General features: G+C 34.1%; 1 protein-coding gene and 1 non-coding gene across 2 annotated transcripts; one reads left to right on the plus strand and one right to left on the minus strand.

The window, feature by feature from the left end:
- Window positions 1–7,689: 7,689 nt before the first annotated feature.
- Window positions 7,690–9,912, minus strand: LOC126007185 (disintegrin and metalloproteinase domain-containing protein 20-like). The gene has a single exon (XM_049772661.1). It carries the CDS (start codon window positions 9,910–9,912, stop codon window positions 7,690–7,692), a length of 2,223 nt encoding a protein of 740 aa, XP_049628618.1.
- Window positions 9,913–19,816: 9,904 nt separating this feature from the next.
- LOC126007503 (U6 spliceosomal RNA) lies at window positions 19,817–19,920 on the plus strand. The gene has a single exon (XR_007495064.1). It is a non-coding gene; the product is annotated as a U6 spliceosomal RNA (small nuclear RNA).
- The last annotated feature ends 2,177 nt before the right edge of the window (window positions 19,921–22,097 follow it).

Consider the following 22,097-nt stretch of genomic DNA (forward strand, 5'->3'; position numbering starts at 1 on the left):
CCTTGGACTGAGAGTCTTTATTGTTCTCCTCATATGGTATGTATTGTCCATACCAGAAAAATCAACAATAATAACAGGAAGAGCTTTACTTATCTATGCAAATATAAACAAAGTGGGATTTTATATATCAAAAGGGGTAATCTAAAAGGAGTTAATAATACAAAATATATGGATTGTCCCATTCTGGGATAAGTGGATAATATTGACTAAACACTCACTACCAATAAGACATTCCTATGGGGTGCAGTATTTGTAATTTATTTATTTGTTTGTTTGTTTATTGGTTTTAGGGTCACACCTAGCAGTGTTCAGGAGTTTCACCTGGCTCTATGCTCAGAAATTGCTACTGGGAGGCTCAGGGGACCATATGAGATGTTAGGATTTAAACCACAGTTCTTTTGCATGCAAGCAAACACCATACTTCCATACTATCTCTCAAACTCCCTGTATTTGGAATTTATTGTTCCTCAAATCAGTGTTTTAACCTGAGTACACTCTCACTAAAATTTTTTATTTTTTTGATATTTTCATACCTGACTAACTTTCTCAAACAGGTACTGAAGTCAACATAAGAAGAGTCTGATTTTCTCTTCACATAACCATAATAGAGAGATTTCTCTGGTAAAAGTGACTGATCCAACAGAGTTCCTTAGTCTATGTAGCTGAACACTGGCATGTGTCTAGCAAAGCAACTACTTGCTGACTAATATGTAGATCATATGTATCAGAACACTGAAATTACCTTCAAGAAAATCATCACTTCTTGGGAAACATGGCTTTGAGAGGGTATATTCCAGGGCAATCTCCAGTAGAGCAGAAACACACAGAGTCAGAGCAGTGATAACAGGGTGCTCAAGTGCACCTGTGTCTCATAACCAGCCATTATGGAGACAGCATGGAAGAACAATGGAGGGTAGGGCTGGAAATATCATTGGTGTCTCTGAGCTCCCTCTATTGGTGCTGACCCCAGACAACTGCCCTTTTCTACTGTCACAGCATCAAAAGTGATGGCTAAAAAGTGAAAAAGAAAACAATCAAGGTAGAATGTCAGGTGTGGTAAAAGTACATATTTGGTTCAAGACAGGGATCTCTTTGAAACATTGCTTGCACTGACAAATAGAAAAGTTGAGTAAGTTTCTCATTGATTCAAAGTGCACAAAACACACTATACCATGGGTGCAAAATTTTACTTAAATGCACTTCAGCATATGAACAGTGGTAAAGAATCATGTTGTGTTTGTTTCCATAGGCTGCAAATAAAAATGTTTCATTTCTTTACATACAAATTCTTAAAGACTTACCAATAGTATAAAGCATTGCTCTAAGTTCATTTGTACCTATAGCCTCAATATGGTTGGAGCACTCCAATTCTCTGAGCAAAGATTTTTATTTGAGATTTTATGTGAAAAAAAGAATAGAAATTTTTTTCATTCTGATTTTATTTTGGATTTAATTTCTTAGTAATAACAGGCTTACATCATATAGAGAACATGGCAATAATTTAAGTTATGTCTATTGTCTATTCACCAATTTCAACATAATATATTCTGTCATACTCTAACATATTATTATTTGAATAAATGTCACAGTAGCTGTACCTTTGGCCAATTCAATGTGTTCCTTAATTCTCAGTTTGGTTAAGACATATGCCATGCAAGAATCAAAGTTTCTTATAATTTAAAACATCTCTTAGCCTTTATGGAGAATTAGTGAAAGTTCAAATTAGCAGTAGGGATGTGTCAAGTAATAAACTAATCCCTAGCATCCATTCTAGATAAGAAGCCAACAAAATGCTAGAATTAGCCATGATTATATGCCATGATTATATGGAGACACCTGAGCCATGCTTTCATTGCAACTCTGCCGCCAATTTCTGGCTGCTAGTGAGACGTAATATGCTTCCATAAGATGACTTTCTTTCAGGCTCTTGGCATCCTGGTCCTTATCATTATGGTGCTTTTTCAGTTGCTTCTGGCAGTACTGAAATGGAGACTTTCGTTACTTCTGAGTATCCTCTACACGAAGAGGTAGTACTGTTGCAGCTAGCTGAAAAGTTAAAACCTTATGCTCTGATGATAGAGGCTGAAAGAGATGCTACAGAATGGAGAAGAGGAATCCAATTTCACTGCCTAGAAGAGATACTGCAACCCTGCCACTTGACTTCTTGATAACATAGTAGAGAAAGAGAGTGGCAATTACAATATGGGAAGGAACTATCTGCTGCCTTTCAACATGAGCTTCACAGTGATTTTTTGAATGCTGCAATTTTCATAAGAACTAAAGTGACTGAATCGAGGAATCCCTATGAGTCTAAACTCTACTTTCAATTTAAAATAATAGCAACTTATAATTATGCATGAAAAATCTTAAGTTAATCCTCCTGGTACTGAAGCCACCTTTTCTATTTTAAATATATAAAATCTAAATACAGATAAATTAAAAGCCTTGGATGAAGCATATACAAATTTTTAACACAAACTTTTGTGCACAGAACAACACAAATGCCTTTTCTTTTATATATCAATTTATTGCTCTGTATAGTTAGCAAAATTGTCACCTAGGTATGCAATTATAATTTTCCTTTAGGTTTTAAAATATTCTGTTAAATATTCTCTAGATCATGTTTAAGAGAAAAATCAGAGGTTCCAATTTCTCACTAATAATTAATACTGTACTACACTATATTCTACTACACTACACTATACAACACAAAACTATACTACATTTTAATTTGATATTCTGTCTTTTCTAGACTGTACTGTACTATGTTATGCTATTATATGCTATTATATGTTATGATATGCTATATAAACTACCTATGCTATATTATGCTATGCTACACTGTCGCACTATGCTATGCTATAATTTTCTATGCTCTGCTATACTATGCTGTATTCTACTATATTGTACAATTCTACACTATGCTATATTACAATAAACTCTACTGTAATATAACACTCAAGATTGGAATACACTATAGCTCAACACACCACATCATTCCACATCACACCAAACCATAACACAATATAACATACCATACAATACTATAACAAGCCATGCCATATAAAATATATATAGCAAACATAACATAACATACCATAATGCACCATACTGTACCATAACAAAACATAACATAACATAACATGATATGGCATGAGATGACATAACATAACATAACATACTGTACCATAAATAACATACAATAAAATTATATCATAACCTATAATTATCATCCCATGCCATGGTATATCATCATGCCTTGACTTTCCATGCCATTCATATGTAGACATAACATACAAAACCATACCTACCATAACATTTTGCCATATCAAAAAATAGCATACCATACCAAACTAAACCATTTGACACCATAATTTACCTTACCATACATTAGCATACATTACATACCATATTGTCATGCCACACCTTATCATAATGTAACATGTCATTCTATTACAAACCATATATTTTATTCTATGCCACACCTGGTAATGCTAGACTATATTGTATTTATCATACTGTACTTTACTACCCTGTGCTGTAGTTTATTATTATTTTCTGTGCTGAGATATTCTGTGTTGTCTTATGCCATGTCACTACATGCCAAACCATGCTATGCTATGCCTTAACATACCATAGCATGCCATACCATACTATTCCATACCATTTTGTACTTTACCATATCATATCAAAAAAAGTAATTTACATGTATATATACATAAATACCACTCCATAGAAAACCAGACCCCCTAAACCAAAAGCACAACATAACTATACAGTAACTATACTATATTTCTCTACACTACACTACATCACACCAAAACACACCACAACACAACACACTACACCATAACAAGTAAACCTAACATACCATTCTATGCCATACTATGCCACATTATGCTATGCTGAAGTATGCTATGCAATAGCACTCACACTATCCAGCACCAAACTGCACTGCACTACATTACACCATAGTGCACTCTCGCTATACTACAGTTTGCTATACTTTACAATACTGTGCTATGCTACACAATACAATGATATAGTAGAGAATTGCTATATTATGCTACACTGTCCTAATATTAACACATACTATATTAATACTGTAGTATATTGTGTTAGACTATGTTAATCTATGCTATGATATTCAACATATTTAGTGAAATAGGCTATTCTATGCTAAACTAGTTTAATTACTACTATGCAATATGAATTATAATCTACTTCACTACACTACTCTATAGGGAACTACACCAGCCTATACTATTCAAAATTATGTTATAGTTGTGCTTTAGCTTCAACAGTTATTTGTTTATATGTCCATTGTTTATGGACAGATTTCTCAGTATCGCATTATATTATTGAAAAAATGATAAATTATTTTATGCTTCTAATAATATATTTTATTCATGTACTTTCCAAGAAATCCATTTACTAGTGTCTCTAGTCCTACAGTTCAGCACCAGCCAGCCATAAAAGAGTCTGCTCTTTTAATAAGATATTAAATGAGATTGACTGCTGTATGTACATAAAATATACAGTACATACAGTATTATGTATATTTCCCTCAGGGGAAGATGGTGGGAGAGTTTCTTAGCATTTGGAAGAGACAGAGAGCAGTTGATTGAACTGTTTCTTCCCCTTGACTATGGCTTTCTCCCTGATTTTAAACTAATATTTGACAACTTTCAGCGGTACCCTTTTGCTTTACCTGATCCTCAATCTGACTTTATTCTGGTCCAAATCCAGCTCTCATCCCCTCTTTATCTCTCTCCCATCCTATGTGTTTGTCATAGGGCAAATTAATAGGATTGCTACTAATGAGACAGTATATTTGACAGAGTCTTGCTTGCAAGACTCTATAGACTCCAGCAGCATGGAACCTTCTCCAGAAATTCAGCTCTGTCAAGCAACTATATGAACATTTATTTTTAGAAAGGAGACTTACTGTTTTATTTCTGATTAATTGAAATACATTAAAAAAGTTTTATTTTGTACAGTATATTTTGATATTTGTGAAAAATAACTAATAGCTTTAAAGACAATCTCATATAGATAGAAGAAATACCAAGAGTGATATAATCATATTTTCTTTAGAAGGAAGCTTCTAGAATTACTCTCTGACAATTTTCATGTATGTCATCCCTCAGTACTCTTTAGAATTCTCTTGTTGTACATTATATACTTTGTATTCGAAGGAGGATTCCAAGTAGTAATTAAGAGGACTTTTGCTACTCTGGATACTGTGCAGCCAGAAAGCCGAATGCTTTTACTGGCAATGCACACAATTTATGATTTTGTACACTGATAGCAATACTTTTGGTTTAGGATATAATAAAATAATCCTTTAGAAAGAATGTGTCCTAGGGGCCGGGCGGTGGCGCTGGAGGTAAGGTGCCTGCCTTGCCTGCGCTAACCTAGGACGGACCGCGGTTCGATCCCCTGGCGTCCCATATGGTCCCCCAAGAAGCCAGGAGCAACTTCTGAGCGCATAGCCAGGAGTAACCCCTGAGCCTCACAGGGTGTGGCCCAAAAACCAAAAAAAAAAAAAAGAATGTGTCCTAATTAGCACTTATTTCTCACTTGCTGTACTCTAAAACTCACTGTTTGCCAAAATAAACAAGAATTCTGCTTTTTCAATTTTCAGCTTTTGTTCATGTTATAAATATTGGGAGAGCTCTTTCCAAATCTTAAAATCACCAACAAGTGTATAATGCAAGGTCATTAAATTTTAAAAATCAACTTATTTCTCTGTGGGTTCAAAGTCATAAATACCTTTGCTTTTACTTTGTAGGTATTAGCTTATAAACCAAAGATATGGTTTCATTAATTTGTTCAAAATCTTTCTATACTCACAGATATTTCTACTACAAATCTTGCCTATCTCTATGAAGAGTTAAATTACATTATTTCTTATATTTAGGAATATAAATATCAATTCCCATACCTCAGAAAATTTTATTGTCATATTTACAGTATTATATATTATATTCAAAAGTGATGTCCTTGTGTACACTATTCTGAGATTTCTTATTTTTGCTTAAAATTCATTATATAGGCTTCAACTTAAGATGTTGATAATTCATTTCTTGCATAATAAAAACCAGCAAAGTCCATTTTCATATGATGCTGTTCTCTGTTTACTAGTCAATAATTTAATATTGTAACCATTCCTTTTATAATTAACCTCATAAAAACTTACTGAATATGTATTACTTAATTGAGTAATTGAGATGATTATTCAATATTGTTTTGAAAATACTGGCCATAGCAATATACAAAAAAATTCTATGAACTCCATACTGGAAAAAAAGTAAAATGATCAAAACTTGCAGAATATATGTTAGACTTTGGACATCTAAGTCTTTGAAAAAATACCTCCTAGGTTAAAAAATATTTGCAGTAATTTGGAGGTCAGAGAAATTAATATAAAAATATCTAGCACCTGAACTCAAACGATAAATCATCTTTCCAATTTCACCTCCAAAAATAATTCTTTAGATTTTACCTCTAAAAATAATTCCTTAGAAGTAAAATTTAAGATGTACATGAAAGGTTTACCAACCAAATAAATGTGGTGCTTGACTGTGATAGTAGATACTTCAGTGTATTTTAAACACGTTTGATTTTCCTTTGTATATGTTGTTCTTAGCTGTCATTTTCTATGATAGAAAAACTATTGGTTTGAAAATCCAAAATTATCTTTCCCCTGGGCCTGGAGAGAAGGTTCAGGGGTTAAAACATGTGTCTTGAATATACAGAACCAAGGTCAATCACAAGCAGCAATTTGTCCCCCAAATAATTCCAGGAGAAATTCTTGTGCACAAAGACAGGAGTAATCTCCAGCAAACCATGTGACCTAAAATTCCTAACCAGAAATCTATCTATAAAATAGAATATAATTTTATATATTTGAGATATGTGACATCTTATAATTTTCATAATTAAATACTTTATTTTATATATAATATTTATACTGGTTTATTAATATGAATGACAGTATGGTAATTATAAACTCACTGTCTTTTGTAAGTGAAAATCAGTTATATTGTATCTCTGACATGAACAAGAAAATATGTCCTTAATTATTCAGTGAGTTCTAATTCTAGTGCTGAATGATACTAATATGGAAAACATAGAGGCTACTCAATGCACAATGATAGAGCATTTTCCAGGACGCAAGAAAGACTCTGGTCGAATACCCAGCATTCTATATGGTTCCTGACTCTGCCAGAAACAATTTCAGAGTGCAGAGCCAGGAGTAACCGCTGAGTACCACCAGGTGTAGCCCCAAAACAAAACAAAACAAAATAACTAAAAAATAACACAATGTTTAGTTTCTCATTTTGTTTCTCATGTTTTAAAGTGAATATATAAAAGTGCATATATTTAAAAAAACATGAAAAGATAAAATATATTCCTCCCACATATGAAGAAATGAATACACAGGACTAAAAACTTAGAAATATATAACTAGGAATTAACATTTTCATAATAATAGGAGTAAATATTTAAGATACCCAAAGATAATCATTACAAGATTTTTTCCCGCTGACCTCTGGGAATTAGGAAACAAACTATATTCAAGAAAATTGTTTTGATTTTCTTTATTTTGTCATAACTGATTAATAGTATTTTAGGGTCCAGCTGGAACACTTATTTCAAAAGTGATGTTAAAACACTCTTATCTTAGAACACTGCTTTTAACATTACACCAATGAAAATCAAGAGAAATACTATGAAACGCAAGAGCAGAAGAAAATAACAAATGTGTGAGTGCTTGACACCTTCAGATTGAGTTGAATCTTCAGACTGAGTTGAATCTCCTCCGTCTTGATGACTTCCAGATGGTGGGCCACTGTCAACACTTCCACCTCCAACCCTTCCTGCCTCATTTCCTGCCTCATTTCCTGCCTCATAGCAGAAGGGTGGGCGCCAAGGAGAATCGCAGTGGCAGTGATTTCGATTGTTGCAGATCCCGTGCATACTGCATTTTTCAGGAGAGCAATGATTTGTGAAGTATGACATAGGGACACAGCGTCGATCAACACAAATATGATTTTCTCCACATTCAGTTCCCTCTTCCACTTCACCAAGATCTGGTGTGTGTGCCCCATAATGGTACTCAATACCCCAGCAATTGACGCCACTGATATTCGTTGTAATGAGGCTGCTGTGATTTTGCAGAAGAGGGATTGAATTCACATTCTCACACTGAAGCCTTCCACATTGAGAATCCTTTATAGCGCAAGGTGTGTATGAAGTGCTATAGTATGCACAGTTACCAAAGCGATCACCTTTGTTATTCACGTCTACGTAACAACTAAGTCTTGCACTCTTAGCCTGGTCACCAAAAATTCTTCTACATTGTTCTTGGCGAGTTTTGCATCTCTTTCTATAACAAAATCCACCACCTTTGCATGAGATCCCACCCTGCACATAAACGTCCTGAGGGCACTCATGGTAGGTCCCATTGCACCACTCTGGAAGATCACATTCATTTTCTTTTTTTCTACACAATGTACCTGCTGGCAACAACTTGCAATTCCTGCAACAAAGTCCAAAAGCACAAATAGCCCCCGGTGCCAGTTTGCAATTTGCCTCGCAACATGGATCATTTGCACAAGAACTAATTGTCCCACAGTCACAATCTTCTCCTTCTTCAAGCTCACCATTCCCACAGCGTTCCTCTCCTAAGGTTTCCTCTGGTTTTGGTGGCCTTAACAGACATTGTGTAAGCGACTCATAAAACAGACCGTAGCTGCAGTTACTGAATAAATGTGCAGGCTTTAAACTTTCGTCCATAAGACAATATTTTTGCCCACAGGCACAGTAAGGTTTATCTAAGTTCATACCCATATTAGTAGCGATTGTTCTTGTAATCATAACTGCAATTATATCCATTGTGTGGTCTAGCTTGATCACAATAGTTGCACAATTATCCTGTATTTTACATATCGTATGTACATATACATAATATACTGTGTTACCTGATGGAATCATACAAAGTAAATGTGCTGAATGATGTGAAGTACGTAGGTTCAAAGTTTTTTCCTTCCATTTACAGAATGATACTATATGTGAAACTGAAGGGTTATAAGTTATAGGATCTTTGTCAGTCCAGATTTCAATTCCCACTAAAGTTATTGTTAAATCAAGTTGCACATAATTAGCAAACACAATGTTCATTATAGAAAGTAATGTATTCTTTGTAAATGTGGTATTAGATCGATAATGACGATACAACTTATTATCGACCACTAATATTAATCTAAGATATCGCTTGTGCAGCCACCAGCCCACATATCCACTCTGCTTTGATATGGATAACTCTTTGAAGTGGTCACTCTTTGTAATCTTGAATTCACATTGAGATTCATCATCTATTGATCCACATCTCCTAGCTGGTAAGTCATTGTTCTCACTGACCAGCTTATATACCAGATGTTCAAATGTGGTTGAATTTAACTTTGGCTCTATTTTATAAACTGTGTTGTTTTTCTGTAAAATTCCATTAAATCCCCCAAAACAGCTATTGAGGGCAACCTGGGACAACAGGTCCCCTTGCACATAACCATAATAGTAGCAGTCGTTCTGGATAAAAGGATGGTCCTGAGAGAGAGCACCCTGGTCTGTGTAGGTGAACACTGGCATGTCTCTTGCCATCAAAAACTTGGTTACTGTCATTTGGACAACTTGTTCCTGGCCATCAAACTTCATTCTGTAAGAGACCCATTCTGAAGGCTTTTTACTGGGAGCAGAGTCCAAAATCTTTAATGGGATCATTACTTCTGGGTTGGCTTGGCTTTGAGAGAGTACGACTGAGGACAATCCACTATGAAAAAGTAGCACCTTTAGCCAGAGCATCAGTAGCTGTCTGGTAAATCTTACTTGTTCCTCACCTATGATCATTATGCAGCCTTCAGAAAATCTGCTGGTGAGGTCAGTCGAGAAGAGGGCTGAAAGGATCACTGTTGCATCTTCTCTTTCTCAAGCTGCACTAAATTGTCCTTGAAGGATGTGTCTTCTTACAGTTTCACATAATCAGTTTTAGGCACTATAATATATAAAAAATAGACACAAAGCTGTGACATAAACTAGTAACATGACAATATTATGAAACATCTCATTTGCATTTAGATCAAAATTTAAGGCACTGTTCTGCATTACATCTACTTTGAAATAACGGTTAATCAAGGTGTTTCAAAGTGAGCTTAGAATATTTTCTTTTAATAACTTTGGTTAACCTGTCTGAATAATGCCTATGGTCCATAAAAGTGTTCTTTAAAAAGCAAATGAGTAAAAATGCTTCGCTCTTTTGGGGCCTAATCACACGACTAAAATGAACTTATACTCCATGTAACATAAAAACATTTTAGTTTAAAAAATATATATATAATTATATATAGGCTTGATTCACTTTCTTTGTATTTATTTTCAAATTTTTCAACTTCTGGAATAAAAATTTTCCAGGGCTTTTATGCAGCTCTGTCCTCAGGAATGACTCTTGGCAGTACTCAAGGGACAATAAGTGTGGCACAGGACAGAAAATGCACCAGAAACTATCAAGTCTAGTACTCAACCTGCTGTGCTCTCTAGCCTTCCCTTTTCAAGTTATGCAATTTTCAGGATCACACTGTGTTGAGAACATCTGATACATATGACCATTTGTGTTGGAGCTTAATGGTCCATATGTAATACCAGGGATGTAAACAAGTTTGGTCTCATACCATGAAAGCACTCTATTGACTCAACTATTCCTCTGTTCTTTTGCCCTTTCCTTTTAAAAATTATTTAAACTTTTTCTTCTCTTTCTTTTTTTCTCAAAAGTTACTGATAGTTTTCTTGATAGTTTTCCTTTTTATAAGAGTATAAAATAATTTCCATTATTCATACCTCTTCAAATAGAGTTCTTTTATTTCAGCTTAGTTCTGCTAAATTTAATATGTAAAGCCCAGAAAATTATATTGTATTCTTATAATTTAAATATAGAGTACAGATTGGATTTTTCACTTTGTTTAAACTTACTTATATTAGTGAAGTTATTTCCAGAGTGCTAATTAGGGTATATCACTAATTGGCTATTTTCATATTATTTTCACTATTATGCAAATTTTGATAAACCTAAAAATATATTCAAAGAATTTTAACATTGTTTTATTAATGATTATCTTTCCATAAATTATTTTACTTTTGTCTTTTCTAAAATATAAATTCTTGAATTGAATCACCATGAGTTATGAATTACTATCTTGTTCATAATTGAGTTTCTATTTTTTTAATTTAAGAAATGTGGTTACAATATTGTTTGCAGTTGAATTTCAGCCAAACAATATATACTATCCTTCACTAGTGTACGTTTTTTGTCTCTAATGAACTCCGTATGTCTCCTCTTTTCCCCTGTTTGCTTCTGGAAAAATATTTCATCTCTATCTCTATTTTTCTCTCTTTATCTACCTCTCTTTTTCTCCTCCCCTTTCTTCTATCTCCTTCCCTTTGCCTCTATTTCTACTATATCTGCACTATTGATAATAAAGTAATTTCATATTTATCATTATCTCCTTTCAGCACCCTGAGTGATCAGTCTGTCATTTCATAGTTGAACTTTCGTTACCCAATTGCAATCTCAGATCTTTTTCTCAAGTTTCTGTCATGAACTTGCCCTACTAGCTCTCCTCTCGTCATTATTACCATACTATCTTTTATTTTTGTATTCCTTTATCATAAAACACTATTTACAATGGCCACTATGTGGAAACCAACCAAGTACCCAAGTACTAGTGAAAGTTTAAAACTAAACAAACTCTGGTATATATACACAATGAAATATTATGCAACTTTACAATAAAGATAAGTCATACAATTTGATTATAACATGGAAAGAAAATGGAGATGGAGATTATTATCATGATTGTGTTTTAAATATAAAATGTTCAACAGTTTCACCAGTGCATTGATTCTCCTCTACCTGAATATTTGGCACACATTTTTTTCTCTTCCATGCTCTCTCTCCCTTTGTCTTTCTATTTATACTTTTGTGGTGTGCAATATTATTGCTGAAAAGTTATCATACATATTACTTTATCTCCTTTCAGTTCTTGTCCCGAGTAATCTTTTCTAACTAATAGTGTAGTGTCACAGTAGTCCCTTATCTAAATTTATTCCATTGCCATTACCTGTGGATTTTTTCATTACCTCTATTGTCTCTAGATATTAATACCAAACTTTCATATTATGTATGCGTAACAAATGAGTGGGATCATTCTATATATTTACATATCTCCCTCTAACTCTTTTTGTTCATTGTAATAATCTACTTATCCTTTCATATATAATAACATTTTATCACTTCATTTCTTCTCACAGCTCAAATATATTCCATTTGTAGATTTGTCACAGTTTCTTAACCCACACATTTGTTCTCAGGTACTTAGGTTGTTTCCAAATTCTGGGTGTTGTGAATAGTAGTGCAGTGAATATAGAAATAGTAATACCAAAATATTTACATGGGCTTATATTACCAATACTGTATAGATATGTATTGAATATTTCTTAGGAACCAGTAATTGTATTTAACTATATGCATATGAAAAATCATTGCTAAACAATTAGTAAATATTTTCTATTAGAAATAATTATGGATAGTTATATTATTTCATATGCTGTAGAAATTCATTTTTAATTATCCCTGTTAGATATATGTGATTATTTGAGAGCGTGAGAGTTATTATGCAACTAATAAATTCAAATACTTTTTTTACTACCATATAATTTTTATTGGAAATGGGGTTTTTATGGAAATGAGAACAATTATTTGATTTTCAAGTGGTAGTCACAGTAATGAATCATTCTTTTTTATCTATATATTTTATTTAAACACCTTAATTACATACATGATTATGTTTGGTTTTCAGTCATGTAAAGAACACCACCCATCACAGTGCAACATTCCCATCACCAATGTCCCAAATCTCCCTCCTCCCACCCAACCTCTGCCGTTACTCTAGACAGGCTTTTTATTTCCCTCATACATTCTCATTATTAGGATAGTTCAAAATGTAATTATTTCTCTAACTAAACTCATCCCTGTTTGTGGCGATCTTCATGAGGTGAGCTGTAACATCCAGCCCTTCTCTCTTTTGTGTCTGAAAATTATTATTGAAAGAATGTCTTTCATTTTTCTTAAAATCCATAGATGAGTGAGAACATTCTGCATCTTTCTCTCTATGACTTATTTTACTCAGCATAATAGATTCCATGTACATCCATGTATGGGAAAATTTCATGACTTCAACTACCCTAACAACTGAATAATATTCCATTGTGTATATGTACCACAGTTTCTTTAGCCATTCATCTGTTGAAGGGTATCTTGTTTTTTTTCTCCAGAGTCTTACTATGGTAAATAGTGCTGTAATGAATATAGGTATAAGGAAGGGATTTTTGTATTGTATTTTTGTGTTTCTAGGGTATACTGCTAGAGTGGTATAGCTAGATTGTATGGGAGCTTGATTTCCTGTTTTTGGAGGTATCTCCATATCGCTTTCCATAAAGGATGAATTTATGGCATTCCCACCAGTAATGGATAAGAGTTCGTTTCTATCCACATCCCTGCCAGCACTGCTTGTTCTCATTCTTTGTGATGTGTGCCAATCTCTGTGGTGTGAGGTGGTACCTCATAGTTGTTTTGATTTGCATCTCCCTGATGATTAGTGATGTGAAGCATTTTTTCATGTGTCTTTTTGGCCATTTATATTTCTTCTTTGTCAAAGTGTCCATCCATTTCTTCTCCCCATTTTTGATGGGATTAGATGATTATTTCTTGTAAAGTTCTGTCAGGGCCTTGTATAATTTAGAGATTAGCCCCTTATCTGATGGGTATTGGGTGAATAGTTTCTCCCACTCAGTGGGTGGCTCTTAATTCTAGGCGCTATTTTCTTTGAGCGCAGAAGCTTCTCAGCTTACTATATTCCCACTGTTAATCTCTGATTTCACGTGCTTGGAGAGTGCAGTTTCCTCCTTGAAGATGCCTGTGGTCTCAATGTCCTGGAGTGTTTTGCCTAAGTGTTGTTCTATATATCTTAAGTTTTCAGGTCTGATATTGAGGTCTTTAGCTCATTTGGATTGTACCTTCATACATGATGTTAACTGGGGGTCTAAATTCAATTTTTTGTAAATGGCTACCAGTCGTGCCGACCAATACCGCTGATGAACACAGATGCAAATATCCTCAACAAAATCTTGGCAAATAGAATTCAATGCCTCATTAAGAAGATCATCCACTATGATCAAATAAGTTTCATCCCAGGAATGCAAGGATGGTTTAACATTTGTAAATCTATCAACATAACACACAACATCAACAACAAGAAAAATAATAATCACATGATCATATCAATAGATGCAGAGAAAGCATTTGATAAGGTCCAACACCCATTCTTGATCAAAACTCTCAGCAAAATGGGAATGAAAAGAATATATAGTTAAGGCCATCTACCACAAGCCAGAGGCAAATATTGTCCTCAATGGAGAAAAACTGAAAGCCTTTCCTCTAAATTCTGGCACAAGACAAGGCTGTCCTCTCTCACCACTCCTATTCAACATAGCACTGGAAGTATTTGCTATAGCGATTAGGCAAGAAAAAGATATCAAGGGAATCCAGATAGGAAAGGAAGATTTCAAGTTCTTGCTGTTTGCAGATGACATGATACTCTACTTAGAAAACCCTAAAGACTCTACTAAAAAGCTTCTAGAAACAATAGACTCATATAGCAAGGTGGCAGGCTACAAAATTAACACAGAAAAATCAATGGCCTTTCTATACACCAATAGTAATAAAGAAGAAATGGACATTAAGAAAAAAAAGACATTCACAATAGTGCCACACAAACTCAAATATCTTGGAATCAACTTGACTAAAAATGTGAAGAACCTATACAAAGAAAACTATAAAACTCTGCTCCAAATAAGAGAGGACATGTGAAAATGGAAACACATATCGTGTCATGGATTGGCAGGATTAACATAATTAAAATAGCAATACTCCCCAAAGCATTGTACAGATTTATTGTCATCCCTCTAAATATACTCATGCCATTCTTTAAAGAAGTGTATCAGGCACCTCTGAAATTCATTTGAAACAATAAACACCCTCGAACAGCTAAAGCAATCCTTGGAAAAAGAATATGGGGAGAATTACTTTTCCCAACTTTAAACTTTACTATAAAGCAATAGTTATCAAAACAGCATGGTATTTGAATAGACAGGCCCTCAGATCAGTGGAATAGGCATGAATACTCAAAGAATGTTCCCCAGACATACTCCTTTTTGACAAAGGATCAGGAAATCCTAAGGAGCAAAGAAAACAACTTCAACATGTGGTGTTGGCACAACTGGCTAGCCACTAGCAAAAAATTCAAATTCTTGATTTCAACCATAATAATATAAATATTAAAATAGTTTTTCATTTTTAGAAGTTATATGTATTTAGAAGATGGTAGGAATTGAAAAACATTGTATTTTTAATAGAGAAATTTTAACAGAGGGAAATTGTTCTATGCTAGCTTAAAATGCTAGACCATATTCCTAGATAATGAGTGACTTAAATAACTTGTCTATTTCTCATAACAGTGCGGACTAGAAAGAAAAAAATATAAAATTTGAATATTAGTCTGAACCTTTTCATCCATCTCTGCTTCCATGTTGTTTTTATATGACTCCAAATTTTGATGTCCATATTTAGATGATCAATTTACTCCTATTTACACTTAAAAGTACTAACCATCCAACCCAGTGTCTAGGGTACAAACATATATGTTTAGGGAGATAAATTTTTTATATGTATTGAGATTGCTTTTTTCATTTACCTTAATCCTGTACATTTTATTATATTTTTTCAATCCTCTGTTATATTAGGATGAAACAGTGTCCTCAGTTTATTTTCAATTTGCCATAGTTTTATTTTTTCATCAGACCAATATTTCTGGTTGACCAAATTTCATTAAAAACTATTGCTTCAAGACACACAAATTGAGATTTTTTTTAACTTTGAAAGAGTTCCACTAATAGTAGTTAGAAAGGTAATCTTAAGAAATATGGCATCTGCCAGGAAACTTCAGGGGTCTGGTCTCTTTGTACTTAGGCCAAGGTTATTTCTTTCCATGTCCCTCATATTTTGGTGGGCCTATGCAAACAACAATTGCCACTCTAACACTACTTTTACTGTGCTCCTTTGACTCTAATCCTTAAAAAGAACTCACTTAAAATTTGAGGTTAACTTAAGCTAATATGCATGTATATGGAAATGTAAGAAAATACTATGCCTGTAATGTTTAAGGAGTTACGTAAGTATTATGGCTTTAGATTGCCTTGTGTACTGTTAAGAAATATTATAATGTGTTACAATCTGGGTACTTGAGGGACAAAGTAATTGTACATGGATTCTGTCTTATTTATCTTAATGTTCTTTGGCTGAAATTTCAAAGTTAAGATATCAGCAAGGGGACTTCTGAGAATTATGTTATGGGTGATTGTCCTTCCACTGTAACTTTACCTTGTCCTCTTTCTTTGCACCCTTGTTCTCATAATAAATAATAAAAAAAAGATATATGGCATCAAGGGCCAGAGCAATAGCATAGCTGTCAGGCATTTGCCTTTCATGCAGCTTATCCAGGACAGACCTTCTTTCGATCCCAGTACCCTATATGATTCCCTGAGCCAGGACCGATTTCTCATAGCATAGCCAGGAGAAACTCCTGAGACTTACTTTGTTTGGCCCCCCCAAAAAATACAAAAGGAGAGAAAACAAAAGGAAATATGGAATCAGTGGCATTATATGGCATCAATAATCATGCCATAAGTAAGGAAAGGAGGAGGCTCTCAAACATAAAGTTTTTTAAGCTATCCTATATATCAATTAGTAGCAAGAATGTTTTTCTCACACAGACCAGAATACCCAAGCCACCTGGATTGCCAAAGCTTTTAGCAAACAGACATTCATGACTCACTATTATGCAGCTCTCACTTGAGTTCCAGTATACTATTGTAGTTGTAATGAAAAATCTCTGGTTCTTTACAAGCACAATCATTTCAATAATTAAAACAAAACAGAACAAATGTATCCCAGTCCAAGTAATTTACCTACATGTCAGCAAGATTACCTTTTCAGCAATCCTCACTTTCCATATGAGCCTTTCATATCTCAGCCCACCAATGTGGATATAAAAAAACTCCTTATACTCCCTACTATAATCTAAATATTGAAAATTTGCAAAGATATTTGGCATTTATTTTAGAAGTACTGTCAGGTTTCTATAGTGTTACTGAAAGTCTCCCAAAGAAGTATTTAGTTCAACTGGGAAACCTGGATCTCTGTCCATTTATACCATGATTAAAAAAAAAGTTTTCTGATAAAAATGGCTGGTACTAGAGGAGAGCTCCCTAGCTCGTGTAGGTGAACATGAGCATGTGCTAGTCAATCAACTACTTACTGTCTTTTTTGTAGACAATGTGTCCCAAATATCAAAATAAAATTTACATCAAAGCAGTCTGGAGATTTTATGTCTCTACTGGAGCCTGTTACTATTAAGAGAAAGAAAATGTCCTTGGAATTCTGGATTTGGAAGGCTATATTCAAGAACCATCCACAGCCGAGTAGAAACAATCACTGCTAGAGCAGTGATAACAGGGTCCTCAAGGACTTCAGCCTCATACACAACCATAATAGAAGAACAAAGGATGGCAGGGATGGAAATTTCACTGTACCATCTGCATCCTAAATTGGGCTTATACAGTGCTGGCCTCAAGTAACTGCTTACTGTGTCTCACCATCGAAAACTAAAAACCATACAAAGAAATGTAAAGATAGTAGTTTGGCATTGGAGTGGAATAAGTTAATAACATAAATCTCTTGAGAACACTGGTTGCTGTATGAAAAAGCTGACAATAATGCAGAAGCTGAGCAGTAATCCTCATTTCTCCAAAAGACATAAACATAAATAACAAATATTTGGATACAAAAACATTATAAATGCACCTTAATATATGAAAAAGTAGTAAAAATTATGTGTGGATATTTTGTGTGTGTCCATGAAAACACAAGTGTATCACTTCTTTATAAATGAATTGTAGAATACAAGCAATAGAAACAATGCTCAAAAATTTTACTTGAGATTTCACATGACAAAAAGAAATAGAAAACTTTTATTTATCTATTATGTTCTAGATTTAATTGCTCAGCATATTGATGCTGAAATTACATAGATTAGAGCAACAACTAAAATACTTTTTATTCTGTATTCACCATTTTCAACAAAATATACCTACATACTAACAAATATTTTAAATAAATGTGGCAGTTGCACATACCTTTGGCCTATCCATATTGTTTGTTAATTTTCAATTAAGTTTCAGAAATATACCATGCAACATATAAGTGCTTTGTACTTTAAAGTATTTCTTATTCTTTAGGAGAATTATATAACCTCTGAAATTGCACTAGGGATGTGCAGGGAAACAAACTTACCATGAGCTTCCATTTTAGATAACAATCAAACACAAAGGCTGAAAATAACCATGATCAGAAGTCCCAGTATGAGGTTATAAATGTAAACAATGTGTTTACACAAACTTTATACACAGAAAAATATGTTTGGCTCTCCTGTTATTTTTAAAAATTCTGGAGCACATAGATAAATATCTTTTTATCCTTGGTACTCCATTTGAATATTCCTTTATGGCTAAAGAAACTGTGGTACATATATACAATGGAATATTATGTAGCCGTCAGGAGAGATGAAGTCATGAAATTTTCCTATACATGGATATACATGGAGTCTATTATGCTGAGTGAAATAAGTCAGAGGGAGAGAGAGACGCAGAATAGTCTCACTCATCTATGGGTTTTAAGAAAAATAAAAGTCATCTTTGCAACAATCCTCAGAGACAATGAGAGGAGGGCTGGAACTTCCAGCTCACTTCATGAAGCTCACCACAAAGAGTGGTGAGACAGTTATAGAAATAACTACACTGAGAACTTCCATAATCATATGAATGAATGAGGGAACTGGAAAGCCTGTCTAGAGTACAGGTGGGGGTGGGGTGGGATGGAGGGAGATTTGAGACATTGGTGGTGGGAATATTGCACTGGTGAAGGGGGCTGTTCTTTACATGACTGAAACATAATCACAATCATATTTGTAATCAAGATGTTTAAATAAATAAAAAATACTAAAAAAGAAAAAATAAAGAAATCATGTATACCACTACTGTAAAATGTCACCTAACTGTGCTATGCTGTTTTGCTGTGCTATAATATAATATGATACTACGCTATGCTATGCTATACTGTGTAATATTACACTATAGGATATAATATACTATGCTACATTATACCATTATATTACACTGTTATGCAGCACTATACAATAATACATCGTAATATACCACACACTATCTTACACTATACTGTAAAAAACTAAATTATACTAAATCAAACTACACCAAACTATACTGCACTAACCTAATACATGCTATGCCATGGTTTGCGACACTACAATATACTGCACACTATGACTCAATATTATACTATGTAATACTATACAATAACATACAATATTACACTGTACTACAGTACACTATAACATATTGCAAAACATATCATACCACATCATACCATTCCATAGAATTCATCTTTTCGGAGGACTTCCATAGTAGTAATCAAATTGTCTTAAGTCACTCTGGATACTCTGCAGATCCAATATCCAAAGGCTTTTCTCTATATCTATGGCACTAGCTTTTGTATAGAATATTAAAAATGCTGCTCGCTTCGGCAGCACATATACTAAAATTGAAATAATATTGAGGTTAGCATGGCCCCTGCGCAAGGATGACACACAAATTCGTGAAGCATTCCATATTTTTCTTTACAGCAGACATGTCACAAGAAACTCTCAGGGCCAGAAGACAATAGTGGGATATTGACAGAATGGCATGGAGGATTCACCTAAAATAATGCACTGAGCTCGACTCACATTAGGTTTGAAGAAAGTACACATAGCTTAACGGATAAACAACAACTCAAAAACTTCACAGATGCAAAACCAGCCATAAAGGAAAAGCTGAAAGGTTTACTTTAAGACAAGAGAGACCAACAAACACACCAAACTTATACACAATGATGACATTAAATCCTATGACAATCATCTCCCTCAATGTCAATGGACTAAACACACTAATTAAGAGACACAGAGTGGCAAAATGGTTCAAAAAGATGAAACCACCCTTCTGCTGCCTTCAAGAAACACACCTGAATAGTAAGAAAAAATATAGACTCAAATATAAAGGCTGAAGGAAAATCATCCAAGCTACCAACACCCTTAAAAAAGCTGGGGTGGCCATATTAATATCTGATGATACCAACTTTAGACCAGAAAAATTGTAAAGGACAAAGATGAACACTTCATACTTATCAAGGGATATGTGCAACAGGAAGAAATCAGAATATTAAACATATATGCACCCAATGAGAGTCCAGCAAATTATCTAATACAATTATTAACAAATCTGAAAGAGGACATTAATAATAACACAATAATTATGGGAGACCTCAACACGGCCCTGTCAACAATTGATAGATCAAACAGACTGAAACCAACAAAAATATTTTAGCTCTGAAAAGAGAAATGGAAGAAAGAAGACTAGTACATATATATAGGCCACTCCATCCCCAGAAACCTGGATATTTCTTCTTCTCCAATGTACAAAGGTCATTTTCCAGGATAGACCACATGCTGGAACATAAAACATACCTCCATAAAATAAAGAGAATAGAAATGTTGCAAGCTACCTTTGCTGACCACAAGGTGCTGAAATTAGATGTGAACTACACAGGGACACAGAAGAAATTAACAACTGGAAATTATACAGTCTGTTACTAAACAATCAGTGGGTCCAAGACGAAATTACAAAGGAAATCAAAACTTTCCTGAAAATAAATGGCAATGAAGACACAAACTATCAGAGTCTATAAGACAGAGCAAAAGCGATCCTGAGAGGAAAATTTATAGCTTTGCAAGCACATATCAGGAAAGAAGGGACATACCTGAACAGCTTAATGATGCAGCTTATAAAATTAAAAATAATCAACAAAAGGAACCCAAAATATGGAAAAAGAAGGAAATAACAAAGCTGAGAGCAGAAATCAATGAAGTGGAACCACCCCCCAAAATCGAAAAGAACACGAAAGTAGAGGTTGGTTTTTTAAAAAAATAAACAAGATTGATGGACCATTGGCAAAACTCACAAAAAAGAGAGAGAAACTTGATAACCAGTATTAGAAATGAAAAGGAGTAGATCACCAAGATATTACAGAGATTCAAAGGGTAATCTGAGACTACTTTGAGAAGCTCTATGTCATTAAACATAAGAACCTGGAAGAAATAGATAAATTCTTGGACTCTTATAACCTTCCACAACTGAATAAGGAGGATGTAGCATATCTAAACACCATATCATTAGTAGGGAAATTATAATGGTAATCAAATTTCTTCCCAAAAAGGAAAGCCCAGGCCCAGATGTATTTACTAATAAATTCTTAAAAACATTTTAAGAGGAACTACTACCAATCATTGTAAGGCTCTTTCATGAACCTGAAAAAAAAAGAGGAACACTTCCAAATAGTTTTTATAAAGCCAACATCACCTTGATACCAAAACCAGAGAGAGATGCTGTCAAAAAAGAAAATGACAGACCAATATCACTGATAAACCCAGACACAAAGATACTCAACAAAATCCTGGAAAATAGGATCCAATGCCACATCAAGAGGATCATTCATTCTGATCAAGTAGGTTTCATCCCAGGAATACAAGGATGTTTTAATATCCGTAAATCTATGAACATAATACACATCAACAACATTTTACTATAACAAAAAAATCACATGATCATATAAATAGACTAAGAGAAAGTTTTTGATAAGGTCCAATACCTATTCTTGATAAAAACTTTCAGCAAGATTGGAATGAAAGGAACCTTTCTCAATCTATTCACGGCCATCTACCTCAAGCCAATGGCAAATATTATCAACAATGGAGAAA

This window comes from Suncus etruscus, chromosome 4 (assembly GCF_024139225.1).
Source record: "Suncus etruscus isolate mSunEtr1 chromosome 4, mSunEtr1.pri.cur, whole genome shotgun sequence".
Taxonomy (NCBI): domain Eukaryota; kingdom Metazoa; phylum Chordata; class Mammalia; order Eulipotyphla; family Soricidae; genus Suncus; species Suncus etruscus.

What these genes read in the sequence shown, in the direction of transcription:
- LOC126007185 (XM_049772661.1), bottom strand. Translation starts at nt 9,912, where the DNA reads ATGATCATAGGTGAGGAACAAGTAAGATTTACCAGACAGCTACTGATG.